This window comes from Podarcis tiliguerta, assembly GCF_965153285.1.
Source record: "Podarcis tiliguerta genome assembly, chromosome: Z".
In the NCBI taxonomy this organism is placed as follows: domain Eukaryota; kingdom Metazoa; phylum Chordata; class Lepidosauria; order Squamata; family Lacertidae; genus Podarcis; species Podarcis tiliguerta.
In genome coordinates, this window is record NC_139553.1 from 32,629,764 (window position 1) to 32,654,451 (window position 24,688).

Sequence of the window (24,688 nt, forward strand, 5' to 3'; positions counted from 1 at the left end):
TATCCAGTTTTCTTGTCTCTGGAGAGTGTGCTATATTGATGTTACTGTCTGTATAATATCCCCAGTAAAGTGGCTGCATGAAGGTAGCAGGTAGTCGTGCTCTCTCTTGATCCATATTAGCTGTTTTGTAGTATTGGCACTGGAAGGTCAACCAGCTTCAGGTTCCTTCCCCTTCATTAGTCAGATGGAGTTACATCCTGACTTCTGTGCACCAGTTTTTTCTGGGCAGTATTCAGGATGACACCTGTGAAGTGTGTGTCACAGATGGCACCTTTGCTACATTTGCTGTGCTCCATCATAATAGCAAATATTTATTTTTTCAGGGTTTCTTCAGTGTCATTCACTTAATTTGTGTGCTTGGGGGGTTTTGTGTGTGTGTTTTTAAAGTGCAAACACAAGACATGATAAAACAGAGCATAAAGGAAATGCCTTGCAGCTTCTATGTTTGCTTACGTTACTCTAATTTTTAATATTTATTAAGCACCAACAAGGTTTTGATAAGGAGGGGGCCAGCTTGCTCACTAGAGTAAAGTGGTTTGAGCATATAAAACCACCCCTGGCTTGACTGCACTGGCTGCCCATTAGTGTCCAGGCCCAATTCAAAGTGCTGGTAAATAAGGCAGAAAAACAAACTTATCAAACAAAAGAATGCAAACTCAGTGATTCAAAATATCGTAAATGGCTGCTAAGCACCAACCTTGTGCCAGCTGCCATACTCTCTCTGGGATGTGGCTTCTTCACCCAGCACAGCAGTGCACACAGGAAGCAAGATCTATATTTCTCAGCTTATACTTCTTCACCCTCAAAGAAATAAGTCAATCACTTCTATGTTTTGTTTTGTTTTTTAAGGAGCTGAGGATGATGCACTAAGTCTGTCCTATAGCAACCCTGGGAGGTATGTTGGACTGAAAAACTAGGGCCAAAGTCATCCAAGGAGCTGTAAGCCAGAGTAGAAATCGACCAGGATCTCCCCCAGCCTCCTATAATACGCTGCAAAATTGACCAAGGCCTATGCCTATACAGCTTGTATGCAGATAAGTTCTCTTCAGATTTTAGTATTGACATGCAGAGGAAGATGTATGGGATTAGTGTGTGAGATCCTTGTTCTACATGCTTCCCTCATGTGTTTTGTATTTTGAATGAATGGGCTTAACCTGCATCTCTGTTTCCCTTGATAGGAAAGGCAAGGGACTTCTTGGTTCCTTTTTTTTTTTACACTCACCTGTTTTTCACAAGGTTCCAGCTATGGCAACCCAAGCAATCAACAGATTATCAGTGTAAAAGCACGTTCCACATCATCAAATGGGATTCTTCATTTAATACAAAACATCTGAAATGGTATTTTTCGTAATTTCGAATTAATAGACCGATACCTAGTCCAAACTGAATACACCTTTTTTTCTCCTCCATCACAACTTTGATGACATAAAGCTGCGGAAATAAAATTCATATCTATATCAAGGGTTCAGTTCCTTCAGCCACCTCTGTTTCTCAACTCCGTTATTGTTCCCTAATGTACAAAAATGATCTCGTGTCTCCTAAAAACATCAGTACATGGTCCCACTTTTCCTGAGATGAAGTCAGGGTGCAACTGTAGCATTCACTGACAGTGGTTGGTGTATGAAGGTCTTTGGTTCAATCTCTGGCATATCTAGATAAGGCTGGGAGATACTCCTGTCTGAAATTCTGCTGCCAGTCAGTATAGACCATTGGTAGATTGGGACCTACTACTATGTTGTGGTCTGATCTAAGGTGGGTCACAACAGCAGTGCTACCGCATTCAAATATATGGTGGTAAATTAATAAATGGATCCTCAAATACATGTTTGGATTAAAGATGAGTCCTGTGTCTAAAAAGGTTGAAGGCTACTGCTGTGGACAAAATTTATCCAGTAGTTTGACTAATATGCTCCTATGTTCTGCGTCTAATTTTTATACAGCACAGTTCCTTCTTTCCTAATGTACATTGCAATCCATTTTCACCTTTGAGCTGAATAAGAAAACTTCCTTTCTGCTCTGACATCAAGGGCTGCTTTTTACACCAGCTTGGAAGCTTTTAAGCACTCCTTCAGTTCTCCTCTTGGCTATTAAAAGAATTGAGGGATGCAGTTCCAAGTCAAAATCGTTTAACTCTATAGAGCAAACTGCACAATGTCCTGGAGATCAATAACATAGCCACTCTGAATAAGCCAGTGCCATGGAACTGGAAGAGGAACAGCGATACAGCTGTTCAGTTGACCTTTCTTTACATAGTCTGTGGTGTTTTATTTTATTTGTTGGGTTGGATCTAGACTTATTCATACTTGGGGCGGATTCAAATCAGTGGAAATAGGGTTACTTCTATCCATGTTGTTGTTGTTATAGGCTGACAGTGTTTTTGCATGAATGCTCTCAAACAGGTCTTGCTTGCTACATTTCTAAGACACCTAAAGGCAAGTCTTAGATCACCACACTGTGCCTTCATCATGTGTTTGTGCCTCAGAAAAGCACTTTAGTTGCCCTTCTTTAATGCTGACACAGAGGGTTGTGGCTCTTGCCTCAGCTGCAGCAGGGATGACTATCCTGAGATTTGGAGGGAATGCTGAAATCTTGCCTAAAAGTCTGCAAAGTAGCTTGTGCCTTCTGGCAATCTGCCCCAAGAGCAGCTGATGGGGTCATCATGATTCGTTTATGATTGCAGAGGAAGCGATACACAACACCCAGAAACTTGATCCTTTGTCCTGGGTATTGAGGCCGGACTGTTCCCTCCTCAGTCCCATAGTCTCATGGCATCTGGCAGATATGATAAGGCCTGTAAATAGCTTTATCCCCCCGTACGGAACATGCTACCAATGGTTACTAACCAAGAAGGCTATGTTCTACCTCCACTGCCAGAGGCAGTATTCCTCTGAATACCAGCTGCGTTGCTGGGAATTACAAGTGGGGTGAGTGCTGTTGTGGCTCAGGTCTTGCCTGTGAGCATCTCATAGGCATCTGGTTGACCACTGCAAAAACAAGTTTTGGACTGGATGGTACTCTGGCCTGATCCAGTACAGTTCTTCTCTTCTTACGATAATGGTGAATCATAGAATTTTAGAGTTGGAAGGGATCCCAAGGGTCATCTAGTCTAACCCCCTGCAATGCAAGAATCTCAAATGAAACATCCACAACAGATGGCCATCCAAGCTCTGCTTAAAAACCTCCAAGGAAGGAGGGACCACCGCCTCCCAAGGGAGATATTTCCACTATCTAAACAGCTCTTACTATCAGAAAGTTCTTCCTGATGTTGAGTCAGAATCTCCTTTCTTCTAACTTGAAGCCATTGATTTGACTACTACCCTCCAGAGCAGGAGAAAACAAGCTTGCTCCATCTTCCATGTGACAGCCCTTGGGATGTTTGATACAGATATATTCCAATGGCATATGTTCACAGTCTCATAGGAATCTGCCTTAAACACAGTCAGACCACTGTCCATCTAGGTCAGTGCTGGCTACACTGACTGGCAGCAGCTCTCCAGAGTTTCAGTCAGAGAACATTTCCAACCCAACCTGGAAGTGCCAGAAATTGACCCTTGGGACTTTCTGCATGCAAAGTAGATGCTACCCTACTCAACAATGGCCCTTAGGGTGTTTGTCACCTGCATCCCAAGATGCCTGGAACAGCAAATTCCCAGTACTGTCTGTTATCCCCTATCTATAAGCACATTTTCCCAGACATTGCCCCTGCAAGCAACAGCAGAGTGGAAATACAGTGTTGTTTGGAAGCATTGAAGCATAAGGCTTTCTATTTCATACCCAGCCTGTTTATAACGGAGGGAGGAAGTCTGAAATAAATCAACCACTTTGCTTTGACGCAAGTGGCAATTGGGGGAGATAAGATACATTAGTGAAGGCTGTCCACCCCTCTTAACATTACCCCACATCCTGAATGGCACGTAGGACAAAGTGCAGGATAGCTGAGAAAGGTGCTAAAGATGCACATCCTGGGCAAGAGGAGGTATCTTGTTTTCTTTGTTTGTTTGCTTCTTTGTTTGCCTTTGTACCCTGCCTTTGGCTGCTGGCAGAAGGTCACCAAAAATTGACACAACCACATAATACATTTAAAGCACATGGTTCCCTGCCCCCTCCAAATATTGGGAGCTATTTTGTTAAGGGTGCTGAGGATTGTAGTTCTGTGGGGGGCAAACTACAGTTCTCAGGTTTCTTAAGGGGAAGCCACAATTGTGAAAGTACTGTACTATAAATGTGTGGGCGTGACCTTAGATCAGTGTTTCCCACACTTGGGTCTCCAGCTGTTTTGGGGTGACAGATCCTTTCATCCCTAGCTAGCAGGACCAGTGGTCAGGGATGATGGGAACTGAAGTCCAAAAACAGCTAGAGACCCAAGTATCTATGGGCTGAGGACAGGTGATTTGAAATTAAAGGCTAGTACTGGCATCACTTTTTTTTTGTAAATATTTTTTTTATTAATTTTCACAGCTAGTAAACAATAAAAGAAGGATACAAAAATCAAACCACAATCTAATATTTGAACTTCTAATAAGTAAACCTGCTATTTTGTAAGTCTTCTTTTGAGGTTATTTAAACCTCAAGGCTTCCTTCCACCCCCTTCTACTGGTTCTTTGCATCTTACATCATTCTCTGCATTTTGTTATCATTTTTATCCAATTGTTACTCCTTATCATTTTCTAGTTCCTTACTGCTTACAAGTGCTTAATCAAGCCCTGTCAATGTAGCAACTTGTTTACAATATTTCTGCAAATACACAATACTTTTCCTCCATTTTTTTTTAAACTTCTAATTGTCAGAGTCTCTGAGTTTTGCCGTCAGCTTTGCCATTTCTGCATATTCCATAAGTTTTATTTGTCATTCTTCTATTGCTGGCAACTGTTCTTCTTTCCTTCTTTGGGCTAACAGGATCCGGGCTGCTGTTGAGGTGTACATAAATAATTTCTTCTGTTCTTTGGGAATTTCTGTTCCTGTTACACCTAATAAAAAAGCTTCTGTTTTTCTTTTTTAAGTTAGCTTAAATATACTCTTCAATTCATTATATATCATTTCCCAGTGGCTTTTAATAACCTTACATTCCCATCACATATGACAGAATGTACCCTCTTTTTCTCTGCATTTCCAACACTTATTAGAACTTGTTTTATACATCTTAGCAAGTTTTACTGGTGTTATATACCATCGATACATCCTTTTTGTATAGTTCTCTTTAACTCTGCTACATCCAGTAAATTTGCGATCCACCTTCCAAAGTTTTTCCCAGTCATTCATTTGTACATTATGTCCCAGATCCTTTGTCCACTTTATCATTACACACTTAACCTCTTCATCTTTAGTTTCCCATTCCAACAACAAATTAAACATTTTTGACAGTAATTTTATATTATCCTCCACTGTTTCTCTTTGAAATCTTGATATGGTGCAACTAAATCCTTTCTTTTTATCATTTTTAAAAGTTTCATTTAGTTGAAAGTATTGTAACCAATCTGTTACTTTCTCCCTGATTTCCTCAAAATCTTTCAACTTTAATTGATTATCCACTTCTATCAACAGCTCTCTGTACATTGGCCATTTAGTACTCATGTTGACCTTTTTTTACTGATATTACTTCTATGGGTGAGATCTACCATGGTGTCTTTTGTTCTAATAAATCCTTATATCTCTGCACTTTGGCTTTATTATACCATAAATACGCATGCCAACCAAATCTATTGTCATGTCCTTCCAAATCTAAAAGATCTGTGTTTTCTAATTTAATCCAGTCCCGAATCCAACAGATATAGGATGATTCATAATATATCTTTAAATCTGGTAGGGAGAAATCTATATCTTTAAGATCTGTAAGAAGTTTATATTTTATTCTCAATATCTTCCCTTTCCAGATAAATCTCATAATATATTTCTGCCATTTTTTGAAGCATCTCATATTGCTTATCACCGGGACCGACTGAAACAGAAATAACATTTTTGGCAATAAGTTCATTTTAATCACCGATATTCTTCCCAAAAGTAACAAATTCATCCGTCCCCAAATCTCTAAATTCTTTTTTATTTCTTTCCATACCTTTTCATAGTTGTCTTTAAATACATTAATATTGTTAGCCGTTGACCATATTCCCAGATATTTAACCTTTTTGTGAATTTCTATTTCTAAGTCCTGTTGAATCTCTTTTTTATCTTTTCCTGATACATTTTTCACTATCAACTTAGTTTTATTTTTGTTCAACTTAAAGCCAGCCACCTGTCCAAATTCATGAATTTTCTTTAGGACTTTCCGAAGAGAATTTTTTGGATCCTCCACTGTTATTACAATATCCTCAGCATATGCATTCGGTTTATATGCTTTATTTCCAACTGTTATACCTCTGAGAGTCTCTTCTGCCCTAATATTTCTCACCAGGACCTCTAATGTCAAACAAACAAACAAACAAACAAACAAACAAACAAACAAACAAACGTGACAAGGGACAGCCTTGTCTTGTCCCTTTCTGTATCTTACATTTCTCTGTTTTCACATTGTTTACAATTAATCTGGCATTTTGTTCTGAATATATTGCTTCTATTCCTTTCCTAAATTTCTCTCCAAAATTCATTTCCTCAAGTTCTTTTTCCTCATCAATAAACATCAATGCTGCTTGCTTTTCATTTCTTCCTTCCAGGTATTCTATTACATCATAATATTCCCAATATTGTCCTTCATCTGTCGACCTGGAAGGAATCCTGCTTGGTCCTGGTGTACTATTTCTAATAGTATTGCTTTAATTCTGTTTACCATTATATTTGCAAACAGTTTATAATCATTGTTCAATAATGACATTGGTCTATAATGTGTAACCGATGTCAAGTCTGTCTCTTGTTTAGGCACTAAAGTTATGTAGGCCTCTTCCCACGTTTCTGGTACCTTCCCCTTTTCCAGAATTCCATTCAGTAATGGGTTAATTACCAGCTTCTGTAACTTCTTATAATATTTGGCCTAAGGCTGTCCAGTCCTGGTGATTTCCCTATTTTAGCGCTATGAATTGCTTCAGAGACCTCAGAGAAATTTACTGGTGTATTTAATGTAATTAATTTTCCTGTTTGAATTTTTGGTAATTTACTTTGTCTTATATAACTTTCCATTTCTTCTCTTTTCTCTTGTCCGATCCAATATAGGTCTGTAATCAGTTGTCTTTTCTTTAATCTTTAATTTACTAACAGTGTTTTTAATGCCATCTTTGCTTAATTGCCATGCCAATAGCTTTCCTGGCTCATTGGCATATTCAAAAAACATCAGTGTGTGCTTGCCTCTGCACTTTGCACTGCCGGCTCAACCTGAACATCTTCCAAAGCAACAGATTCCACAGAGACACTATAAATTGATTCTTACGCTCTCATCTCCAAAGGTAACTTTCCCAGTAAAAGTTGCCCTGGAGGAAGTAAGTGTGAAATTACATTTTTGCTAGCAGTCTCACACAATGCAAGCATTTATCCCAGAGAAAGCTGAAGCTACATGGGAGCTAGCTGGGATTTTTGCCCTGGGTGAAGCTTCCAGAGGTGCGCCATTGAGGCTGCCAGCCTGTGTGTGTGTGTGTGTATGCAAATATGCATGAATGCATGTCCCAAACTGGGTCTTTGACCCAGGTGAATAAAGCCTAGTTTTGCCCCTGCTTCTCCAGGTGAAAGGCACCATGTGTGTCAAAAAACACACCCAAGAAACAGCACTCCCCACAGGACCTTTTCTTACCGATCACTCCTCAAGCTGAGCTAGAGAGATGGCAGGCACTGAAGCCACAACCCTGCTGGGAATAGGAGGACGGCTGTCAGCACGAAACAAGGGAAAGACCCTGCTTCGCATGCACAAGCACATTTGATAGATTTGAAGGCGCACTTCCTTCTGCCAATAGGCATAGACCAAGGGGTTGACCAAAGAGTTGCACAAGCCCATCACCCAGAGGTACTTCTCTAGGAGGCGCTGCAGGGAACAGTGCTGACATGCAACCTGCACGATGCTGCCGACAAAGAAGGGTGACCAGGAGAGCACGAAACACCCCACCAGGATGGTGATGGTGCGCAAAGCCTTTGTGTCGCTGGAGGGCTGAGGGACTCGGCAGGCTGCCTCCAGTCCAATGTGTTCCCGTTCTCGAATCTGCTGGGCGTGGAGGGAGGCAATCTTCAGCAGGTGGCAGTGGAAGTAGATGAAAACAAAGAAAGCTGGGAAGAAAACCACGCAGAAGAAAGTGAGCATGTAGGTGGGCTGGAAGACTCTGAAGAAGGTGCAGAGCCCTGTGTAGCCGTCCGCCTGGAAGCTGTGAGCCATCACAGGGAGGAAGCCAACCAAGCAGGCTAAGAGCCAGAGCCCTGTGATGCAAGCCCCAACAACTGGGCTCCGCATGATTTTAAAGTATTGGAAAGGGTGCTTAACAGCCAAGTACCTGTCAAAGGTGACCAGAATAACAGTGAAGATGGAGGCAGCTGAGGGGCAGGTGATGCAGGCCATTCTCAGGAGGCAGTGCTTTCGGGGCGTCTGGTACTCAGAGCTGGACAGCTCCTCTGTGATCAGACTTGTGATGGTAAATCCAACCAAGAAGTCAGCAACAGCCAGATTTAAAACAAAGCACAGCCCAAGGCAGCCCCCTTTCGAGATCAGCCGTACCAGTGCGACAACCACCAGAGCATTCATCACTAGGATGAGGGAGGACAGGATCGCAAGTAATACCCCAAACCCAACATTTCCCATGGCAGTCTTTTCTTTACCAGAAGAAAGGAGCTCTGCTGTCAGTACAAGCAACCCAAGCTGCTTCTTAGGGAAACCACCTTGCTTGCAGAACTTATTTGGGGAAAAATTCAAAACCAGGATATGATGCGTTGAATGAGTGTCTTGCCGTTTCCTGAGAGCCTAGCGCCTTCTGCCACCTTCAGCTCACTAGCCTTGCAAAGTTCATACTGGCAATACCTGTCCAGGTGCTAGGTCTAGTCCCTCCCCCAGTTTCCAGACAACCTGAGAGAGGAGAGGGGAAATGCTTCCTGCAACTTTGCTGTACAAGCAAAGGCCACATTCTCTATTTACCTCTGATAGTGTGTCTCTAGGTTCCTCAGTACTCTCAAAATGGCATGCCTTTGTGATGAAGCCATCAGTTTGTGTTTGTATTGTATTGTGTTCCTTACATTCCTAAGTTTTCTTGACAGAAAACTCTTTTTCTACTTGTACATTTCCTTGAGTAGCCATGCATGGTAAGCTAATCATGGCAATATCATACCACTTTAAACAGTTGTGACTTTTATTTTTTCCATTTCTGAAAATGCTTGTAACAACCACTTTGTACCCCACACTAATAAACATTTCATGTACAGACAACGTAAATGATACAGTCAAACATTAAGTGAGACAACCCAAAATGTTGCAAAATATCAGAAGGAAGCCATTAACCTTAGAGTAAAAGTCCCCTGTGAATTTTGATGAGGACATTAGAATTTTACCGCAACTGTCGGGTGTGGGGCCATGAAGATATTCCCCCTTGACTTTCTTTAATAATATTCCACTTGGGACATTTTATAGGACCCACTAACCCCTTGCAGAAACAAAAGAATTCTAAAAGGAAATGGCCACATCTTCAAAGAAAGCAGAAATGAAGTTCTTTTGAGAGTCTGAAATCAAATAAGATTCTTGGAACTGACCCTATAAAGGAAGCCAGAGATGGGTATTGGGGTTAAGTTAAAAAGAATAGGGAGAAAAACCGTGAGCATGTATTCTTATTTAACTGTTTCCGACCACTTAGTTCAGTAACATGATGGACTAGGTCTACTCCTGTCTGTATGGTACTCTCCAGATCATCTCTGAGAATGTTGCAGGATGGAGATGTAAACTGATGGACCCTAAATTTTTGCAGTATCTTTAGTTCTTTGTTGTTAATGGAACAACCTTCAGTGTGCTGTCTGTGAGGAAGAAAGAGTGGCAAGTTTTATATACTGTACTTTCTGAGGATCCTACTATTTAAGCAGGCTTTCCTTTGCTCTTAAGATTCATGATGCTGCTGTTTTATTATTTATATTTAATTGAATGTTTTATCGATGGATTGTGTTTTTACTGATGTATTTATCTGCATTTTTGGTTCTCAATAATTATATTGTTTCTATGCAGAGCACTTAGGGATTTTGTATACTAAGTGCTAACAGAAATATTTGTTAGGATAATAATAAATAAGTAAATAAATATTGCACGAGCTTTTGAGTTCTCCAGAACTCTTCCGTGTTCCCTTAAGCACCATTGAAATCATTTATTGTGCTTCCTCCATTGTTATGTACTGAATTGAATAGGATCCAAAATGCAGCAGCCTGATTGGTCCTAGAACAATGCAGCAGTATGATTGGTCCGCATGAGCCACCCAATCCAGCTCCAGGTGGAAGTGAATCCACAACCTGATTGGCCCACAGGAGAATCTCGGAATTAGCCAATCACGTGCCGCCCATTGTGTAAATAATGTATATAAAGAAGATATTGTGGGGGAATTTCCATTCCTTCTCACCACTATGAGCTGAATAAAGAGCAGGAAATCCACTCTCCACTCAGAGTATATTTCATCCATACTTTAGATGTCAGTATGAGAATGGCATTCCCATGAATGAAAATCAAAGATGCATTGCACACACTCCAAGCTCCCTTTACAGTGTTAACTGCATTATTTATTTATTTCACAAACTTTATACACTGTTTGTTTACAAAAAACCTCAAAGCGGTTTACTAAACGATAAAACAATAAAACCGATTTTTTTAAAAACTGCAGCTGTACTTGAATTGAGTGCTGGGGATAAGGAGGGGTATATAAAGCTGAAGCAAAGCCAGGCACAAACCTCGTCTGATCTGTGCCACTTTCTTCCCCATACTCACTCATGCACACATGCTGCCAGAGCAGCCTTATCTCTTCTGAACCCTGCGGAGTCCCTGAGACTACATTACCCAGGAGCCTTCACAGCACGGTGGACTCGAGCAGCCAATCAGAGCAGGCGGAAGCGATTTCCCTCCTTAACCCCCACACTTCCCCTTTTTGAAATTCGGCAAATCCCGCCCCCCGGTAGTCGTCCCCCCCCCCCACTCCAGCTTTCTGCGCGGCGCACACGAATCTACGGTTGCTCATCATGCTCTCGGGTATTCAAGCCACGCCCCTAGAGACCGCCAATCAACAGGACGGCGTGCAAGGCAGCTTGCAGGCGGGGTTTGCGAAGCGATCGCAACGGCGGGGCCCTCCTGGTGAAAGGATGTTTCAGGAATATCGGCGTCGGAGGACTGCGGGACCAGCAGGTGGGCGTTGCTGGGCAACGGGGCGGGGCGGGGCAGGGCGCTGCTTCCTGTCCTGCCGGGATCGGATGGGAGGGTGGATGGAGCGGGGTTGTCTCACCGCCGTTGTCATGGGAACCGGCAGCGGCCTGCGCTCTCAAAGAGGGCAGCTCCCCGGTTTTTGCCCATTGGCCCTATTTACCAGGTGCAGCAGCCACGATCTGCTCCTCTCAATCGCTGCCCCCTGTTTGGACCCGATATTTGCCTTTTTAATCACCTGGGTGCGGTGGTGTAGTGGTTAGGGTTCTGAATCTAGAACCTCATCTCAGATCCCCGGACCCACTCATGAAGAGCCAGCCGTGCTTTCTTAGCCCAGCCTACCTCACAGGGTTGTTGTGAGGATGAATGATTTGGTTGGTTGGATCGATCCAGTTAAGCCCGCCTCTGAATAGACTAACGGAACTAAGTTAGCCCATGCCTATTCATCTCAATGGGTCTTCTCTGTGTAGGGCTGAGGTTGGCTGTGACCTGCCATTCGCATCCTGCACCTTCAACATAAGTAGTAGTTTTCTCAGGGTGGCCAGCAGAAGAGTGAGAAACAAAAAAAGTGAAATGTAATGATAATAATAAATATTTATAATAATTAGAATTTATTATTTAAGCGAATTGTAATAACAGTACAGTGATTTAAAGCAACAGCTAAAGCAGCAACTGCTTATTCAGGCAGAGGGTGAAATCAAACTGCTCTAAGTAGAAAATGCTAGCCTCAGCAGCTCTGTGAATATAGAAATAGAAATGGGTTTTTTGACTGTAATGCTGGCATTAGCAGTTTTGTGAACATAATTATTTTTGCCTGCCCTCAAATAATAGAACAGTACAGTAATGAGATTTCCAGGTCATCTGTCTTTGGGAGGGCATTCAAAAGGCAAGGAACCGACACAGAAAAGATTTTCTTATAGAGCCATCTTTGCTGCCTTGAGCTTCTTGAATAAGCTGCATATAAATATTTATAATAATTCCCAATGATTTGCCCAGAATTGTATTTGTATTGTGTAAGTTTTTTGTTTTTTTTGCAATCATTAACAATAATAATAATAATAAATGTATAACACTGTTGTAAGCTTGGGGGTTAGTCTTCATGAAGCCTGAGTCCATTCTGATTCCTGGGGTCCTGGATCCAGCAGGGGTTAAAATCTAATGGAGGATCCCATTGCTCAACTAACCAGGCAAGCTTATTGGTGAATTAATGGCCCTTTGTACTGTCCTTAGTATAACAAAGGAAATACCTGGCTAGTAGTCAGAAAGCCCCAAACCACAGAGTTGTGTGAGCTGAGAGCTGCACTAGATGCAGGCAGAAGCTTGATTTCTATTTGAATCCAAGGTTGTGACTATGGGAGAAGTAAGACTGGGGTGTTAATGCTGTGAGCCCCTCCATCTTAGGCTGAGGTTGTGTATACAGGTAATTCTCATCCCACAACTGCTTTAACTTATGTGATTGCAGCTTTGATGAGGGTAGGGAGAATATATAAATGGAGAACAGGGAAAATCCACTATTCCCTGCTGTCTATTTATTTTTCCCCACTCCACCTATGCACCCAGCAGGTATTCCTTGCTTCCTGGGCTTTGGAAAGAAGGCACAAGGGCTCTGGGAGCATCTTACAACCCTCATGGCTCCTTCCCAAAGCCTGGCGCCTCTGTTATTCAGCTTTGAGAAGGCAGCTTGAGGGTTCTGGGATATTGCCAGAGCCTTAGTGCCACATACCCAAAGCTTGACACCTTGCTTACTCGGCTTTGGGGAAACAGCATGACGGCTGTGGCAGCATCCTTTGCACCTCCTACACAAAGCCCAGTAACTGAGGCATCTGGATTACTGGCCTCTCAGAAGATTGAAGGAGTTCCAACAAACTTTTCAGAGCCCAGTAAGCAGCCCTCCAACTTGCGTGAGAAGCAGTTTCAGGGGTTCCTGGCAATTTTGTGTTCACATGTGGACCCCTGACATCTAACCCTTGCATAAGATGCGAGTTTCCTGTATGTGCAAATAAACCGTATATCATAAATACAGTAGTCTCTGCTGTCCCTCTGAACATGTCGGATTGTTACTAGGTGGGTGATCTTTGCTGTCTATTTTGTTGTTTCTTCAGCTTGTAAACTGCCATGTGTATAGTAATATAGAAAGGCGGTATGCAAATTAAAAGGAAAGGAAACCAAAACATGGGTAAGTTCTTGGAACCCCTGGAATCTTGCACTGCTCAGAGATTGGGGGGGCATGCAACAATATGTTAATTAGATATATACGTTATATTTTGGGGTACTCTGTATAAACCACATATTCAGTATTCTGCCCAGCATAAAAAGTGGGCGAAATCTTTTGTGTAACGTTCAGTGTTTGATTAAGACAATCAGTGTGCTTGTTTATTTTTTAAATCAGAAAAAGAGGTGTTTATTTTCCAATAGGTGATTACTTGGTTACTCACCCCCCCCCATATTAATCTATGGACACTTAATGTGCATACCGAGGTTGTGTGTGAAAGCCGAAGTGAATGTTTATCACACATGAGCCTCTACATTAAATTGCTTCTCATGTAGAAATTTGATACCATAGTAACTGCCCTGTTGCCTTGTCCACACTGGTTTCTTTCATTGGAAGATGAAAGAAATGTCATGTGATAGCTTCCACAGTTGGAGGCAGCAATAAACGGCTTGCTGGTTTCCCACAGGCAACTGTTAAGCCCAGGATGCCAGGCTCGATGGACCATTGGCCTCATCCAGCAGTTCTTCTGATGTTCTTATGAGGTATTGCACATCATTCTATGGAACAACAGACATTCTTTTCTGTGACTGTAATGGTTTCCCCCTCAGATTTATATATACCTGTGCCACTTATCAATAAAACATTTTTAGGATGATCTGAAACGGAATAATCAGACAGTCTATGATTTGATTGTGGATGAGGGTGCTGATCTGGTTTGTATTACTGAGACCTGGGCGGGCAGGCTGGGAGGAGTTGATCTGGCACAGCTGTGCCCACCTGGATACTTGGTGCAGCATAAGCACAAGCTGCAGGCACAGGGGAATTGCTGTGGTCCACATGACTTCCATTTCCAGGAAACCACTCTGGCTTAGAGGTGGCTGTGAGGGTGTGTGCACTTGGTGTCAGGCCAAGGAGACAGTAAACTAGGGTTGCTACTACAGTGGTACCTCAAGTTACATACGCTTCAGGATTACATACGCTTCAGGTTACAGACTCCGCTAACCCAGAAATAGTACCTTGGGTTAAGAACTTTGCTTCAAGATGAGAAGAGAAATTGCGTGGCGGCAGCAGCAGGAGGCCCCATTAGCCAAAGTGGTGATTCAGGTTAAGAGCAGTTTCAGGTTAAGAACAGACCTCCGGAACAAATTAAGTACTTAACCTGAGGTACCACTGTATACCCAACTGCTCACTGAATATGCCATCTTATCAGGAGGCCCATTTCATACTTTGTAGGAACTGGGCCTTGGGAGTTATGGCAGATTCCATTTGGATCTTTCTTCCACTGCATATCAGACAGGTGAAGTTTTTGTTGTCTTTTTGGCACCTAAGGGAAAACCTTTCAGCAAATCTTTTATGTGAAGATTTTTTTATCTCAGTCTATATGTGCATTGGACTTGATTTTATATATATATATATGTGTGTGTGTGTGTGAGAGAGAGAGAGAGAGAGAGAAATAAATGCTACTTGACACACATACAATAAACCTGTTTGTTTTTTTTATCTTGCATGGCCAAAGAACAGGTAATGCGTGAATATCTTTTGTAGGAAGGACCCCTTGTAGCAGTTACCACAGAATTTCCTACCACCCAGAGTGTAGCTTTGCTGCAATATTTATTCTCTGGAATATTCGCCATACTGTATTTATGTTTAGCCTTGTAAATAAGCCTACAAAAATTAACAGCCTGCTAAGAGAATAGTACTGGGATGCAGGTCGGTGGTTCGAATCCCCATGACGGGGTGAGCTCCCGTTGCTCGGTCCCAGTTTCTGGCAACCTAGCAGTTCGAAAGCATGTCAAAGTGTAAGTAGATAAATAGGTACCACTCCGGCGGGAGGGTAAACGTTGTTTCCGTATGCTGCTCTGGTTCACCAGAAGCGGCTTAGTCATGCTGGGCACATGACCAGGAAGCTGTACGCTGGCTCCCTTGGCCAGTAAAGCGAGATGAGCGCCGCAACCCCAGAGTCATCTGCGACTGGACCTAATGGTCAAGAGTCCCTTTCCCTTTACCTAAGAGAATAGTAGCCTGTGTCTCTATGCTGGTTGAAAATGAAGGGAAGGCTCCTTCTCCTCCACACAAAGGTAGAAATGCAGGCTACTAGCTTCTTTGTAGGATAGTAAAAAAAGTGCCTTCTATCAACAGCATTGTGGGAGAAGGGGCAGAGTAACGCTTCCTTCCTCTGCCATCCTATTCACTCACCTTCATGGAACTCCTGATTACCTAGAGCTACTAGGTGAGTTTTTAAAATACAAGGCTGTATGGTTATCTGCTGATCTTGGTTTCCCCTCACCTTTTTTCTGTTTCAAAGTTATGGTTATAAAATAAGCATGTTGGGAAGTTAAAAAGGTGGTTTTTTAGTGTGAATTCTTAAGAAGTAGTACTAGTTTCTCTTGAGGGTTAAGTTATGGCAAAGATAACCACTCACAGGGCAGCCAGCCAGCAAGATTGAGGCTTGCCAATTGCATGCCGCTTCTCAGTGATCCTAGTACTGAAATCCTTTGCAGATTCACAGATGAGCATGCTGTTAATTACTTCGCCACCTGCTCTCTGGCCATCTCCCCATAATGTTCAGGATTTAGTCTCTTACAGAGTCACTGATTGGTAACTGATGGGGACAGATGCAGCAGTGGGCAGCAATTCATTTTAAAAAAAGAGTTCCATGCCTTTCCTCTTTAGCATCCCAGCGTTTCCAATTGCCTGCTGTGTAGCTTTATTGACGTTAAGCTCTCCTCTTGTTACGCTGGCTGCTGGCACTTGGTTTGTTTGCAGGGTCCAGCACAGCACATGCGTCACACACAGGCTGAACTGTGTTACTAGTTTGTGTTTATATGATGGTGCGGTAGTGTGGGTAGCAAGATAAAACACACTGAGACTGAAGAGCACTCTTTGCGAAGCACCATCATGTTTTTTGTGCATTTCACAGGTACGGTTTGCATTCTGGTGTAATGAGATTCAATATTTTCGACTCCAATATGTTTGCCACGAGCAGTCTTAGTTTGCGATGGGGAGGTGGAGAGTAAAGTCTACCGACACCAACAGTCAAGTGAGACCGGTGCTCTAGCCAGAGTGCCTGCAGCCAAGTATAACACTGAATCTGAGCTCCCGGATCTTTTGGATTATATGGATTCAGCAAGAGCACAGTTTAAATAAGGAATAGTTGGAGTTAAATCCACAGTGTATCTGGTCAATCTGGTGCTCTTGATAGCCTTTTAATGCTGTTTCCCCAGCTTTTAGCCTTCCCAATCTGCCTTGGAATCATCAAAGGCTCTCTGTTTGGGAGGGGAGGTTCAGAAGAGCTTTCAGGATTTTAATTTTTTTATCTCAATTTTTTTCTAGACTTTAATTTTCTAAATCTGTTTCTGTGCGGCTTGAAATGTGTTATGGGAAGGATTTGGAATTGTGTCTTTGAATATGTTTTTTTATAATAAATGTTGAAACAGACAGTATTTAACCAGATGGGCAGTGGCTTCTTGACGTCTAGCTGTGGCTTGAAACAGAAGCAAGCCACTCCTAGGTGCAAGGGGACTGTAGGAAAATAGGTCATCTCTGAATCTCAAGTTTCAGTGTAATGGGAAAAAATAATAACATTTATATCCAAAACGTAATTGAGATTACCTCAAACCGGAAATCAAGCTCTGTTCTTTATGCAGATTGCCGCCACTGTTGATAGGTAAGCACTTTGTGACTGGTGAATATTAAAGATTAAAATTAGCTTATCTTGGCCAAAAGTATGAAAGCTGAGTCCATTCTTTCCCCCTTTTTGCAGCTGCTTATACTTCCAAAGCATGCTTTATGAGTTTCATTGTGTAGTTATCATAGTCAGTCTCTTCTCTATGTGCAGCATGCATCTGACAAAGGAAGCCTGTGGCACAGCATTCCTGCAGTGTTTTTAGATTTTATAGGTCAAGGTGTCTCCCTGCTACATGAACGTTTTGGAAGACAAAGTTGACTTAGCTGTTAGCCTTTACAATAGTCATCTTCATCGTACAGTGGTAGAGGTCAGTGAAGCAGGTCATTCGTAGCAGTAGCAGGTTCAGATAGAAGCAGTAGCATAATACGTTTATTTAGACCACTTGAAAGTCACAGAAAGTGAGCTGTCTGTCAGGTTTCACAGCTCTTCATCAGGCAAGATGTGTATTTTTTTTTTTAAAAAAAGGGGGAAATGTTGCTGATAGAAGGCATGGTAAGAGCCAAATTATACATGACTGCAATTGTAGAGTTTGCCGTTGAGTGCAGTTCCACCCCACCACCCACATAAATTGGAGTTGCAGAACCCCCCACCCCCAATTCAGATCCGAATTGCAATGGGGGACTTGGGTTAAAACCTACAACTATACTAGGCTTAAAGGCTACATTACACTAGAGTTCCAATATGGTTCGGGTCTTTGGTGTTCACAGTTGAGGGGGGGATGCACCAGCATTTGAGGGCAGAACTATGCAGCTGAGGTCACAAATAGTTGGGTCCTTAAGATACTGTGCTAATTAAGGAAGCTCTTAAGATTGTGCCAAGAGCAAAATATATTAAATTGCATCAAAGTATACTGGGATGGAGAAACAACAATTGCTTCCCACTGAAAATGGTAAAGAACAACAGATATTTGAAACTGATTCTATTGCTGCTCAGGGCACCTTTGTATTCTTTGAGTATACCAAATTTATTGTCAAGCAATTATAGAAAAGGAGGAAGTCTACCTTTTACCACCGAATGCTGTCACTTTTTCTATGTGTGAAACAAAATGTCTCAAATAGAAGTCAGAGTGGAAAGTAATACAGTGTGGTTGTACATACTACTTTCCACTTCGGTCTCTGTTGAATTTGCTTTTAGTAGATACACAAGTTATAATCTCCAATTTAATTAATCTCCCTCCCCCTTTTTTATTTTACACCCTGCTTGATGGAGAATTCCATGAAACTCACAAGGTATCTATTTATTTCTCCTTTCACCTGGTCCTAAAAAGATCATATGCTGCTGTTTTAATTAATTTCTAAATCAAATGTGGCCAACTGCATTTTTTGGGTCTGTTTTAGCTTCCCCAAACAGGTTATCTATAAGTACGTAAATATGGAATAATGTTTTTAAATGTTTTTAGGCAATGTATGTGTTTTGTTTCCTTTGGGGTTTTTTCATATTTTTCCTTTTAAATATGTGGGACCTCAGATGGCACAGTGTGTAATTGTATTGCTGTTGTAAGCCTTTAGATTTAATCTTTAGATTTAGCTGAATTTGCAACTAAGAAGTTGGCAATTGTTTTTGCAGACTTTGCTTTAAAGTAGTCTGTTTCAGTTTCTATGAAAGTCCATTCTTCATAAACAGGAGAGGTATACTTCTTGGCTCTGTAGCTTTAAAAACTGTAGCTTTTAAAACAATTGCCTTCTGGATCCGGCCCGCAGATGGTCCGGGAATCACCACATGGATCGCAGGTGCGCACGTTCTTTCCCTCCCTCTCACATGGTGGCGCCTCCTCCTCCTCCCTCCTCCTGGCTTCTTCCCGCCCTGCCTAGAGGAGGAAGAAGGCTGAGTTTTGTTGGTGCCAGCAGCAGCAGCAGCAGCGCTCAAGCGGCCACCATTTTAAGCAGCCCCTCTCTGGAGCCCTTTCGAGTGCCGCTCATCGTTCCCCCGCCACCACCACCAGCCCCTGTCGCTCGCAAGACACAGGTAAGGGGGCTCGTGGTGCTCTTGCATCGTCCCCCCACCCCCCAAAAATATAATCTGCCCCCCCCCAAGGTCTGAGGGACAGTGGAAAAAGTTTGCTGACCCCTGTTTTAAATCAATGGGAGTGAGGAAGCTAGAGTAGCAGCATAGATATTTCCTGCCCTATTCATGATGTGGGCCATACAGTGGTACCTCAGGTTAAGTACTTAATTTGTTCTGGAGGTCCGTTCTTAACCTGAAACTGTTCTTAACCTGAAGCACCACTTTAGCTAATGGGGCCTCCTGCTGCCGCCTTGCCGCCGGAGCACGATTTCTGTTCTCATCCTGAAGCAAAGTGCTTAACCTGAAGCACTATTTCTAGAGTCTGTAACCTGAAGCGTATGCAGCCTGAGGTACCACTGTATTTAGCAGTTTGGCAAGTTATTCCTTATGAATTTGAGCTGTCACCATCCTAACAGCACAATTGAAATCCAATCTCTCCTGGGCTGACTGTGTTTGCAGTAGGTATGTCTTGGGTTGTGCCAGTGCAACCCCCTCATCTCTGGTGAGCAGTTTAGATGCAGTTTATTTTATTTTAATTTGCTTTCCAAATAACCAGTCACACTTTTTTGTCAATATGTTTTAAATAAACGGTGACTGCAAATCCTATGCATGCTTATTCGGGAGCAGGTTGGAACATCAGAGAATTTTAGTGGGAGTGGAAATTGCCACTATTTCTATCCAAGGTCCAGAAGAGAAATCAATCCAGCAAGTACAATCTTTATTCTCCTGCAAATTGGTTGTTTCAACCAATGCATAGTATTTTTTTACATTGTTTTTACACTTCTTTTACATTGAATTGATTGGTGTGGAAATAATTTTGTCATTGATTATGTAAGTTACGTGAAATAGCAGACCGTGAGTCAAACAGCGCAGTATTTCGTGGAAACTGAGCTGCGGCAGAATGGAAACTGCATTGATTGTGTTGAAAACAGGGTGGAATGGAAATTGTAGCTTTAACACCTAGAGGAGCAAGCCCCATTAAACTCAGTGAGACTTAATACCAAGTAAACATCCAGGGGAATAAGTGATGCAGCCCTGTTTTGAATTGAAACTTGCAAGACTGTTTTGCAGACTATGTACATCTTTATACCATAGAATTAAAGTGGTTTAATAGGCATTCTATGTAACTAAGAAACGCTGGGAGTTGTACTTCCTTAGGTGTTCGAGATCTCAGAGAGAGAGAGTACTTAGCACCCTTATAAACTACAGTTCCAGGAATTCTTTTGAGAAAAACCAGGACACTTGAGGTGGTATAAAATCAATGTAAGCTTGTGGCGTATCTATGTACAGTGGTACCTCTGGTTACAAACTTAATTCGTTTCGGAGGTCCGTTCTTAACCTGAAACTGTTCTTACCCTGAAGCACCACTTTAGCTAATGGGGCCTTCCGCTGCTGCTGCACCACCGCCACGCGATTTCTGTTCTCATCCTGAAGCAAAGTTCTTAACCCAAGGTACTATTTCTGGGTTAGCAGAGTCTGTAACCTGAAGCCTCTGTAACCCCAGGTACCACTGTATAGGGTAAACTTTGTACTGATCAGCTGCATAAGCCCCTTTGGTGCTATTTTCTTTGTGCATTTCTGCAGACCACACCCTTGGGCACATGGCAATAACAACATTGTAACCAAGCAGCTTGCGGATGGTATTCTCAATTGCTGGTGCCTTCACAATTGCTTTAAAATTAGCTGCAGTGTTTCAAGAATGCACTTGTGTCTTGGATTAGGGGTTCCAAGTCCTTCAGTCATATTCCAGGCGCTTTGCATTCTTTTCATTTGCTTCTTGGAAAGTGTGGACTACTAAATAACTTGGAACAGATGGTTCCCAAAGCTTCGGCTTCGCTGTGAACTCCTCCAACTACAAACGTATCCTAATGAGCCATGTCAGAGTTCCCAAAATCAGGTTATGGTGGTTAAGGCAAATTGTACTGAATCTGCTCATTCTTTCATTTCACTTGCTATTTTGTCCTACGACAGTCACAGGCAAGTGCTTCAATGTTTGGCTTTGGTTTGTTGATGTTGTAATAGCAGCACAAAGATTCTCTGTCACCACATCAACTTGCAAGGGATTTCCTATTGCTGTTTTTGGATGCTTAATTAACTCTTTAATCCCTACCCCTAATGAAGTTAAACTTTTGTGTGTGTAACTCAGATGAGCACACACTTATCCCCTCTTTTTTAAATAATATTTTTTATTAATTTTTAGCATACAATTTTTTTTAAGACATACCACACAAATTATTATACATATGTCCTTGTTTGGACTTCTTTCAGCATCTCTGATAGCCTTCCGTCTTCATTATTTCTCCTGCAATTCTTAACTTAATATTGCCTTTACCTTTTCTAACAAATCATTTCTCCCTTTCCATTTTTACAATATTTATTTAATTACTCCTCACAGAACCTCTTGTAGTCCTACAAATGTAATCTGATCATCACAAATACTTTTCAAATACTCGGTAAATTTAGTCCGGTCCTCGGTAAACCTCTGGTCCCGCCGGTCTCGGATCCTGCCTGTTAGCTTGCCTAATTCTGCATAGTCCACTTATCCCCTCTTTAAGCCCACCTTCCTCACTTTATTTCCCATGTTAAGTTATAGATCGTAAACTCCGCTGGGCCTGTCATTATCCTCTGCAAAGTGGCAGGCAGGTAGATGGTGCTATGTAAATAATTAATTTACAAAAGGACCATATTGGGACCGTCTCTGTAAGGGAGCTATAGGATTGGGCAAATTTGACTGTTTTGATTCCCTGTCACTTTTGTATGTGTTCATTCATATGTCTGGTCTGCCCCATTTAAAAGCAGTGCTGGGGGGAGGGAGGATCACATTTCTGAATATATGTATCTCAAAACAATGCAATTTAAAACATGTTTTGATAAAGTTTTTGCTTTAAAAGTACCTTGCAAAATGTAAATATGTGCAAATCCCAAAGGATAGTTATATTCTGATTTGCAGCTTTGAGAAGTACAGATCAAGTTAGTTCATAGCAAAGAAATAATAATTTCCTCAAACATCTCTAGAAAGGTGGCTGAAAAAGAGGATCTTTGTTTCGCTCCTCTTGCTCCTCATGGAGCTAGGCTGGGAAATATTCTCAAGCTCTTAGAAGATTGCTTTGGCTTAGATATGTCTGTTTCAGCAGTGATATCATAAAAGCCAGTTTTTGTAAGGTCGCGAATTTAAGCCTTTAACTTTTCACGGTCGGAATTTGGGGGGAAAGTCAGGCTTATATTCAGGCCAGTACAGTAAATGAAATAAATGAAATAAAATAAAATTGAGAGGTGTTGTAACAGCATGTCTGTGTGCAATGAGTCTGTGTTTGGTAGATTGCAAATTGTGTGGCCCTGGTGTATGCAGAACTGAAGTCTATACATTTGCTTTAAACATCTCCGTTCAGAGTTTTCCGACATGTCTGTCCCAGCATTCTGGCAAGAGAGAAGACTGTCACTATTGCAGCCTTGGTTCCAGGTGCAGGAAATGTAAACCTGACTATGTAGGGAATGCTCTAGCAGTAAATGTTTATCGTTCTGAAGTGCCCCAAGACTCTCCAACCATCCCAGTGATGGCTGAGACTTGTTGCCGCTACTCTCACCAGGTCTTTGGGATTAGCATAGGGTTTAACACCTAGCATCATCAAATAAAGTTCTGTCCTCAAGAGGCAAGTCTGCTTGATACACAACATGCCAGGATAATTCCTTCACAACAGCTCATTCCCTCTTTGCTACAAAAGGACCCTTTCACTTCTCCAGGTTCTTCTTATGTGATAAGCCATATTGGTGAGAACTTAGTCAAGATGTTCTGTTCAGTTAAGCTTTCCTCTTGCTTTTCAGGTGTTGCAATGCTAGACAGTCTTACCACTTGTATCCTGTATTTGTTGTCATAACCAATTGTGCTAGCTGCCAAGGTTAATTGCAAACAAATTTCTGAAGCTTGTCTCTCTCTCGTCCGTCCCGTCCCCCCCCCCCAATTTCCTAGTACCACAACACAAAGCTGGACTTCAGATTTGTATGGAAGGTATTCAGCACCAGCAGCATCAGTGACCATCAATTATTAAGTTCCTGTTTGTTTGTTTGTTTGTTTTTAAAAAATTATTCATTTTTTAAACTACTAGTCCCTGTACAGCAGAGAATAATCTAAGTATAAATGTATAAATAGTCATTCTTTTATCAAATGCCTTTCAAATTATAAAAATACCTGCAGCTCTTGCCCTCAATGGTATATAGAAATACTTGACTAAAAAGTAGGTACAATAGCTTTTACAGTTATGGGACTAATTTAGATCCATAAGTATGCAAATTGTCTGCTTCCCCTAAGCAGTTAGAAGAGGGCTGGCAGCTGTGTGGGGAGGGCCTGCATCCCCTTTGGACCATGCTTGTTTTGTGGGCTGCCAATTGCCAACCTCTTTTCCAGTAGGTGAATAGTGCAGTGTTTTCTTGTATTACTTCAGGCTTTTCACTCTCTGAGGCTGTGTTGTGAAAACATTTGGCTTGCACTTGGGTATTGAGGATTTGTTTGAAAATTAGAAGGGATCAAATGCTGTTCTTAACAAATTCTTCCCTTTTCCGTCTCTCTCAGGACTAAACCACCTGCCCTTTGACCCTGGCAATAGCAAACCTCTGCCATTCAATAGCAGCCCTGCTGAAAATGGAGGCGAGGCAAGCCAGAAACGGAAGAGGATAAATTTGCCTACAGGTAGGCCACGTGTGCATGTGGTGTAGCAAGCTGTGCTTGTGCCTGGGGGATGTCTTAACTATGAATGGGGGATACAAGAACACAACAGGACAGACCCAGAAGATGGTACTGGGAAAGTTCTTTCCTCTCCATGACCACTTCTGTTTCTCCTGTCTTGCCTAATTGTTAACATGTACATGAAGCTGCTGGGAGAAATAGCTTGGAAGTCTGAGCTAAAGCGTCATCAGTTTGTGGATGATGTACAACTCTGTTCATTGTTTCCACCTTCTAGTTTTAGGGGTTTTAGGATGGATGTGGGCAAACAAGCTGAAGCTTAATCTGGATAAGACAGAGGCACTGCGGGTAGGAAACATGGTGCCCTGGACCATAGTGTGTTCCCAGAGTTGATGAGGTTGCACTCCACCTGAAGGACCAGGCACACAGTCTGAGGGATTCTCCTGGACTTGCTGTTTTCTAGGATGTTGCTGATGGAATCTGTTCCCATAAATAACTGATACATAAGATGTTACTCTATCTGGAGAAAGTGGAGCGGACCACAGTAGTCCATGCCCTGATTGCATCCCAATTATGCTACTTTAACATGCTGTATGTGGGGCTGTCCTCAAACACTGTTCAAAAGTTTCAGCTGGTACAGAATGCATTCCCCAGTTGCTTTGGGGGGCCAGATGACCAGAGCATATAACACCAATTCTACACTTGCCACTTTCATTACCAGTGAGTTTTCAGGCCCAGATATAGTGTTGGCGGTTACTTTTTAAAACCTAAATGGTTTGGGACCAGGATATCCGAAGGGCTACCTATATTTTACATGAACCTGCCCAA

The 24,688-nt window shown here is 42.1% G+C and overlaps 2 protein-coding genes across 7 annotated transcripts in view; one reads left to right on the forward strand and one right to left on the reverse strand.

The window, feature by feature from the left end:
* Positions 1–4,534: 4,534 nt before the first annotated feature.
* On the reverse strand, positions 4,535–9,325 carry GPR119 (G protein-coupled receptor 119). Its single transcript, XM_083422742.1, has 2 exons — positions 7,712–9,325; positions 4,535–4,958 (listed from the first exon to the last, which is right to left on the reverse strand). The coding sequence occupies exon 1, from the start codon at positions 8,702–8,704 to the stop codon at positions 7,715–7,717; it is 990 nt and encodes a 329-aa protein (XP_083278868.1). The 5' UTR covers positions 8,705–9,325; the 3' UTR covers positions 4,535–4,958; positions 7,712–7,714.
* Positions 9,326–11,051: 1,726 nt separating this feature from the next.
* Positions 11,052–24,688, forward strand: part of ENOX2 (ecto-NOX disulfide-thiol exchanger 2) — a 40,744-nt gene continuing 27,107 nt past the window's right edge. For 3 of the 6 annotated variants that reach the window (XR_014507437.1, XM_083424294.1, XM_083424295.1), the window contains exons 1-2: positions 11,052–11,263; positions 23,750–23,866. Coding sequence is in view for 3 of the 6 variants with exons in the window: in XM_083424294.1 (XP_083280420.1) it covers positions 11,101–11,263; positions 23,750–23,866 (280 nt within the window). In the remaining 3 variants the exon portion in view is untranslated. Of the gene's footprint in view, positions 11,264–11,345; positions 11,445–16,258; positions 18,408–23,749; positions 23,867–24,688 lie in introns of those variants that run through there. The other 3 variants (XM_083424298.1, XM_083424296.1, XM_083424297.1) reach the window with 3 other exon arrangements.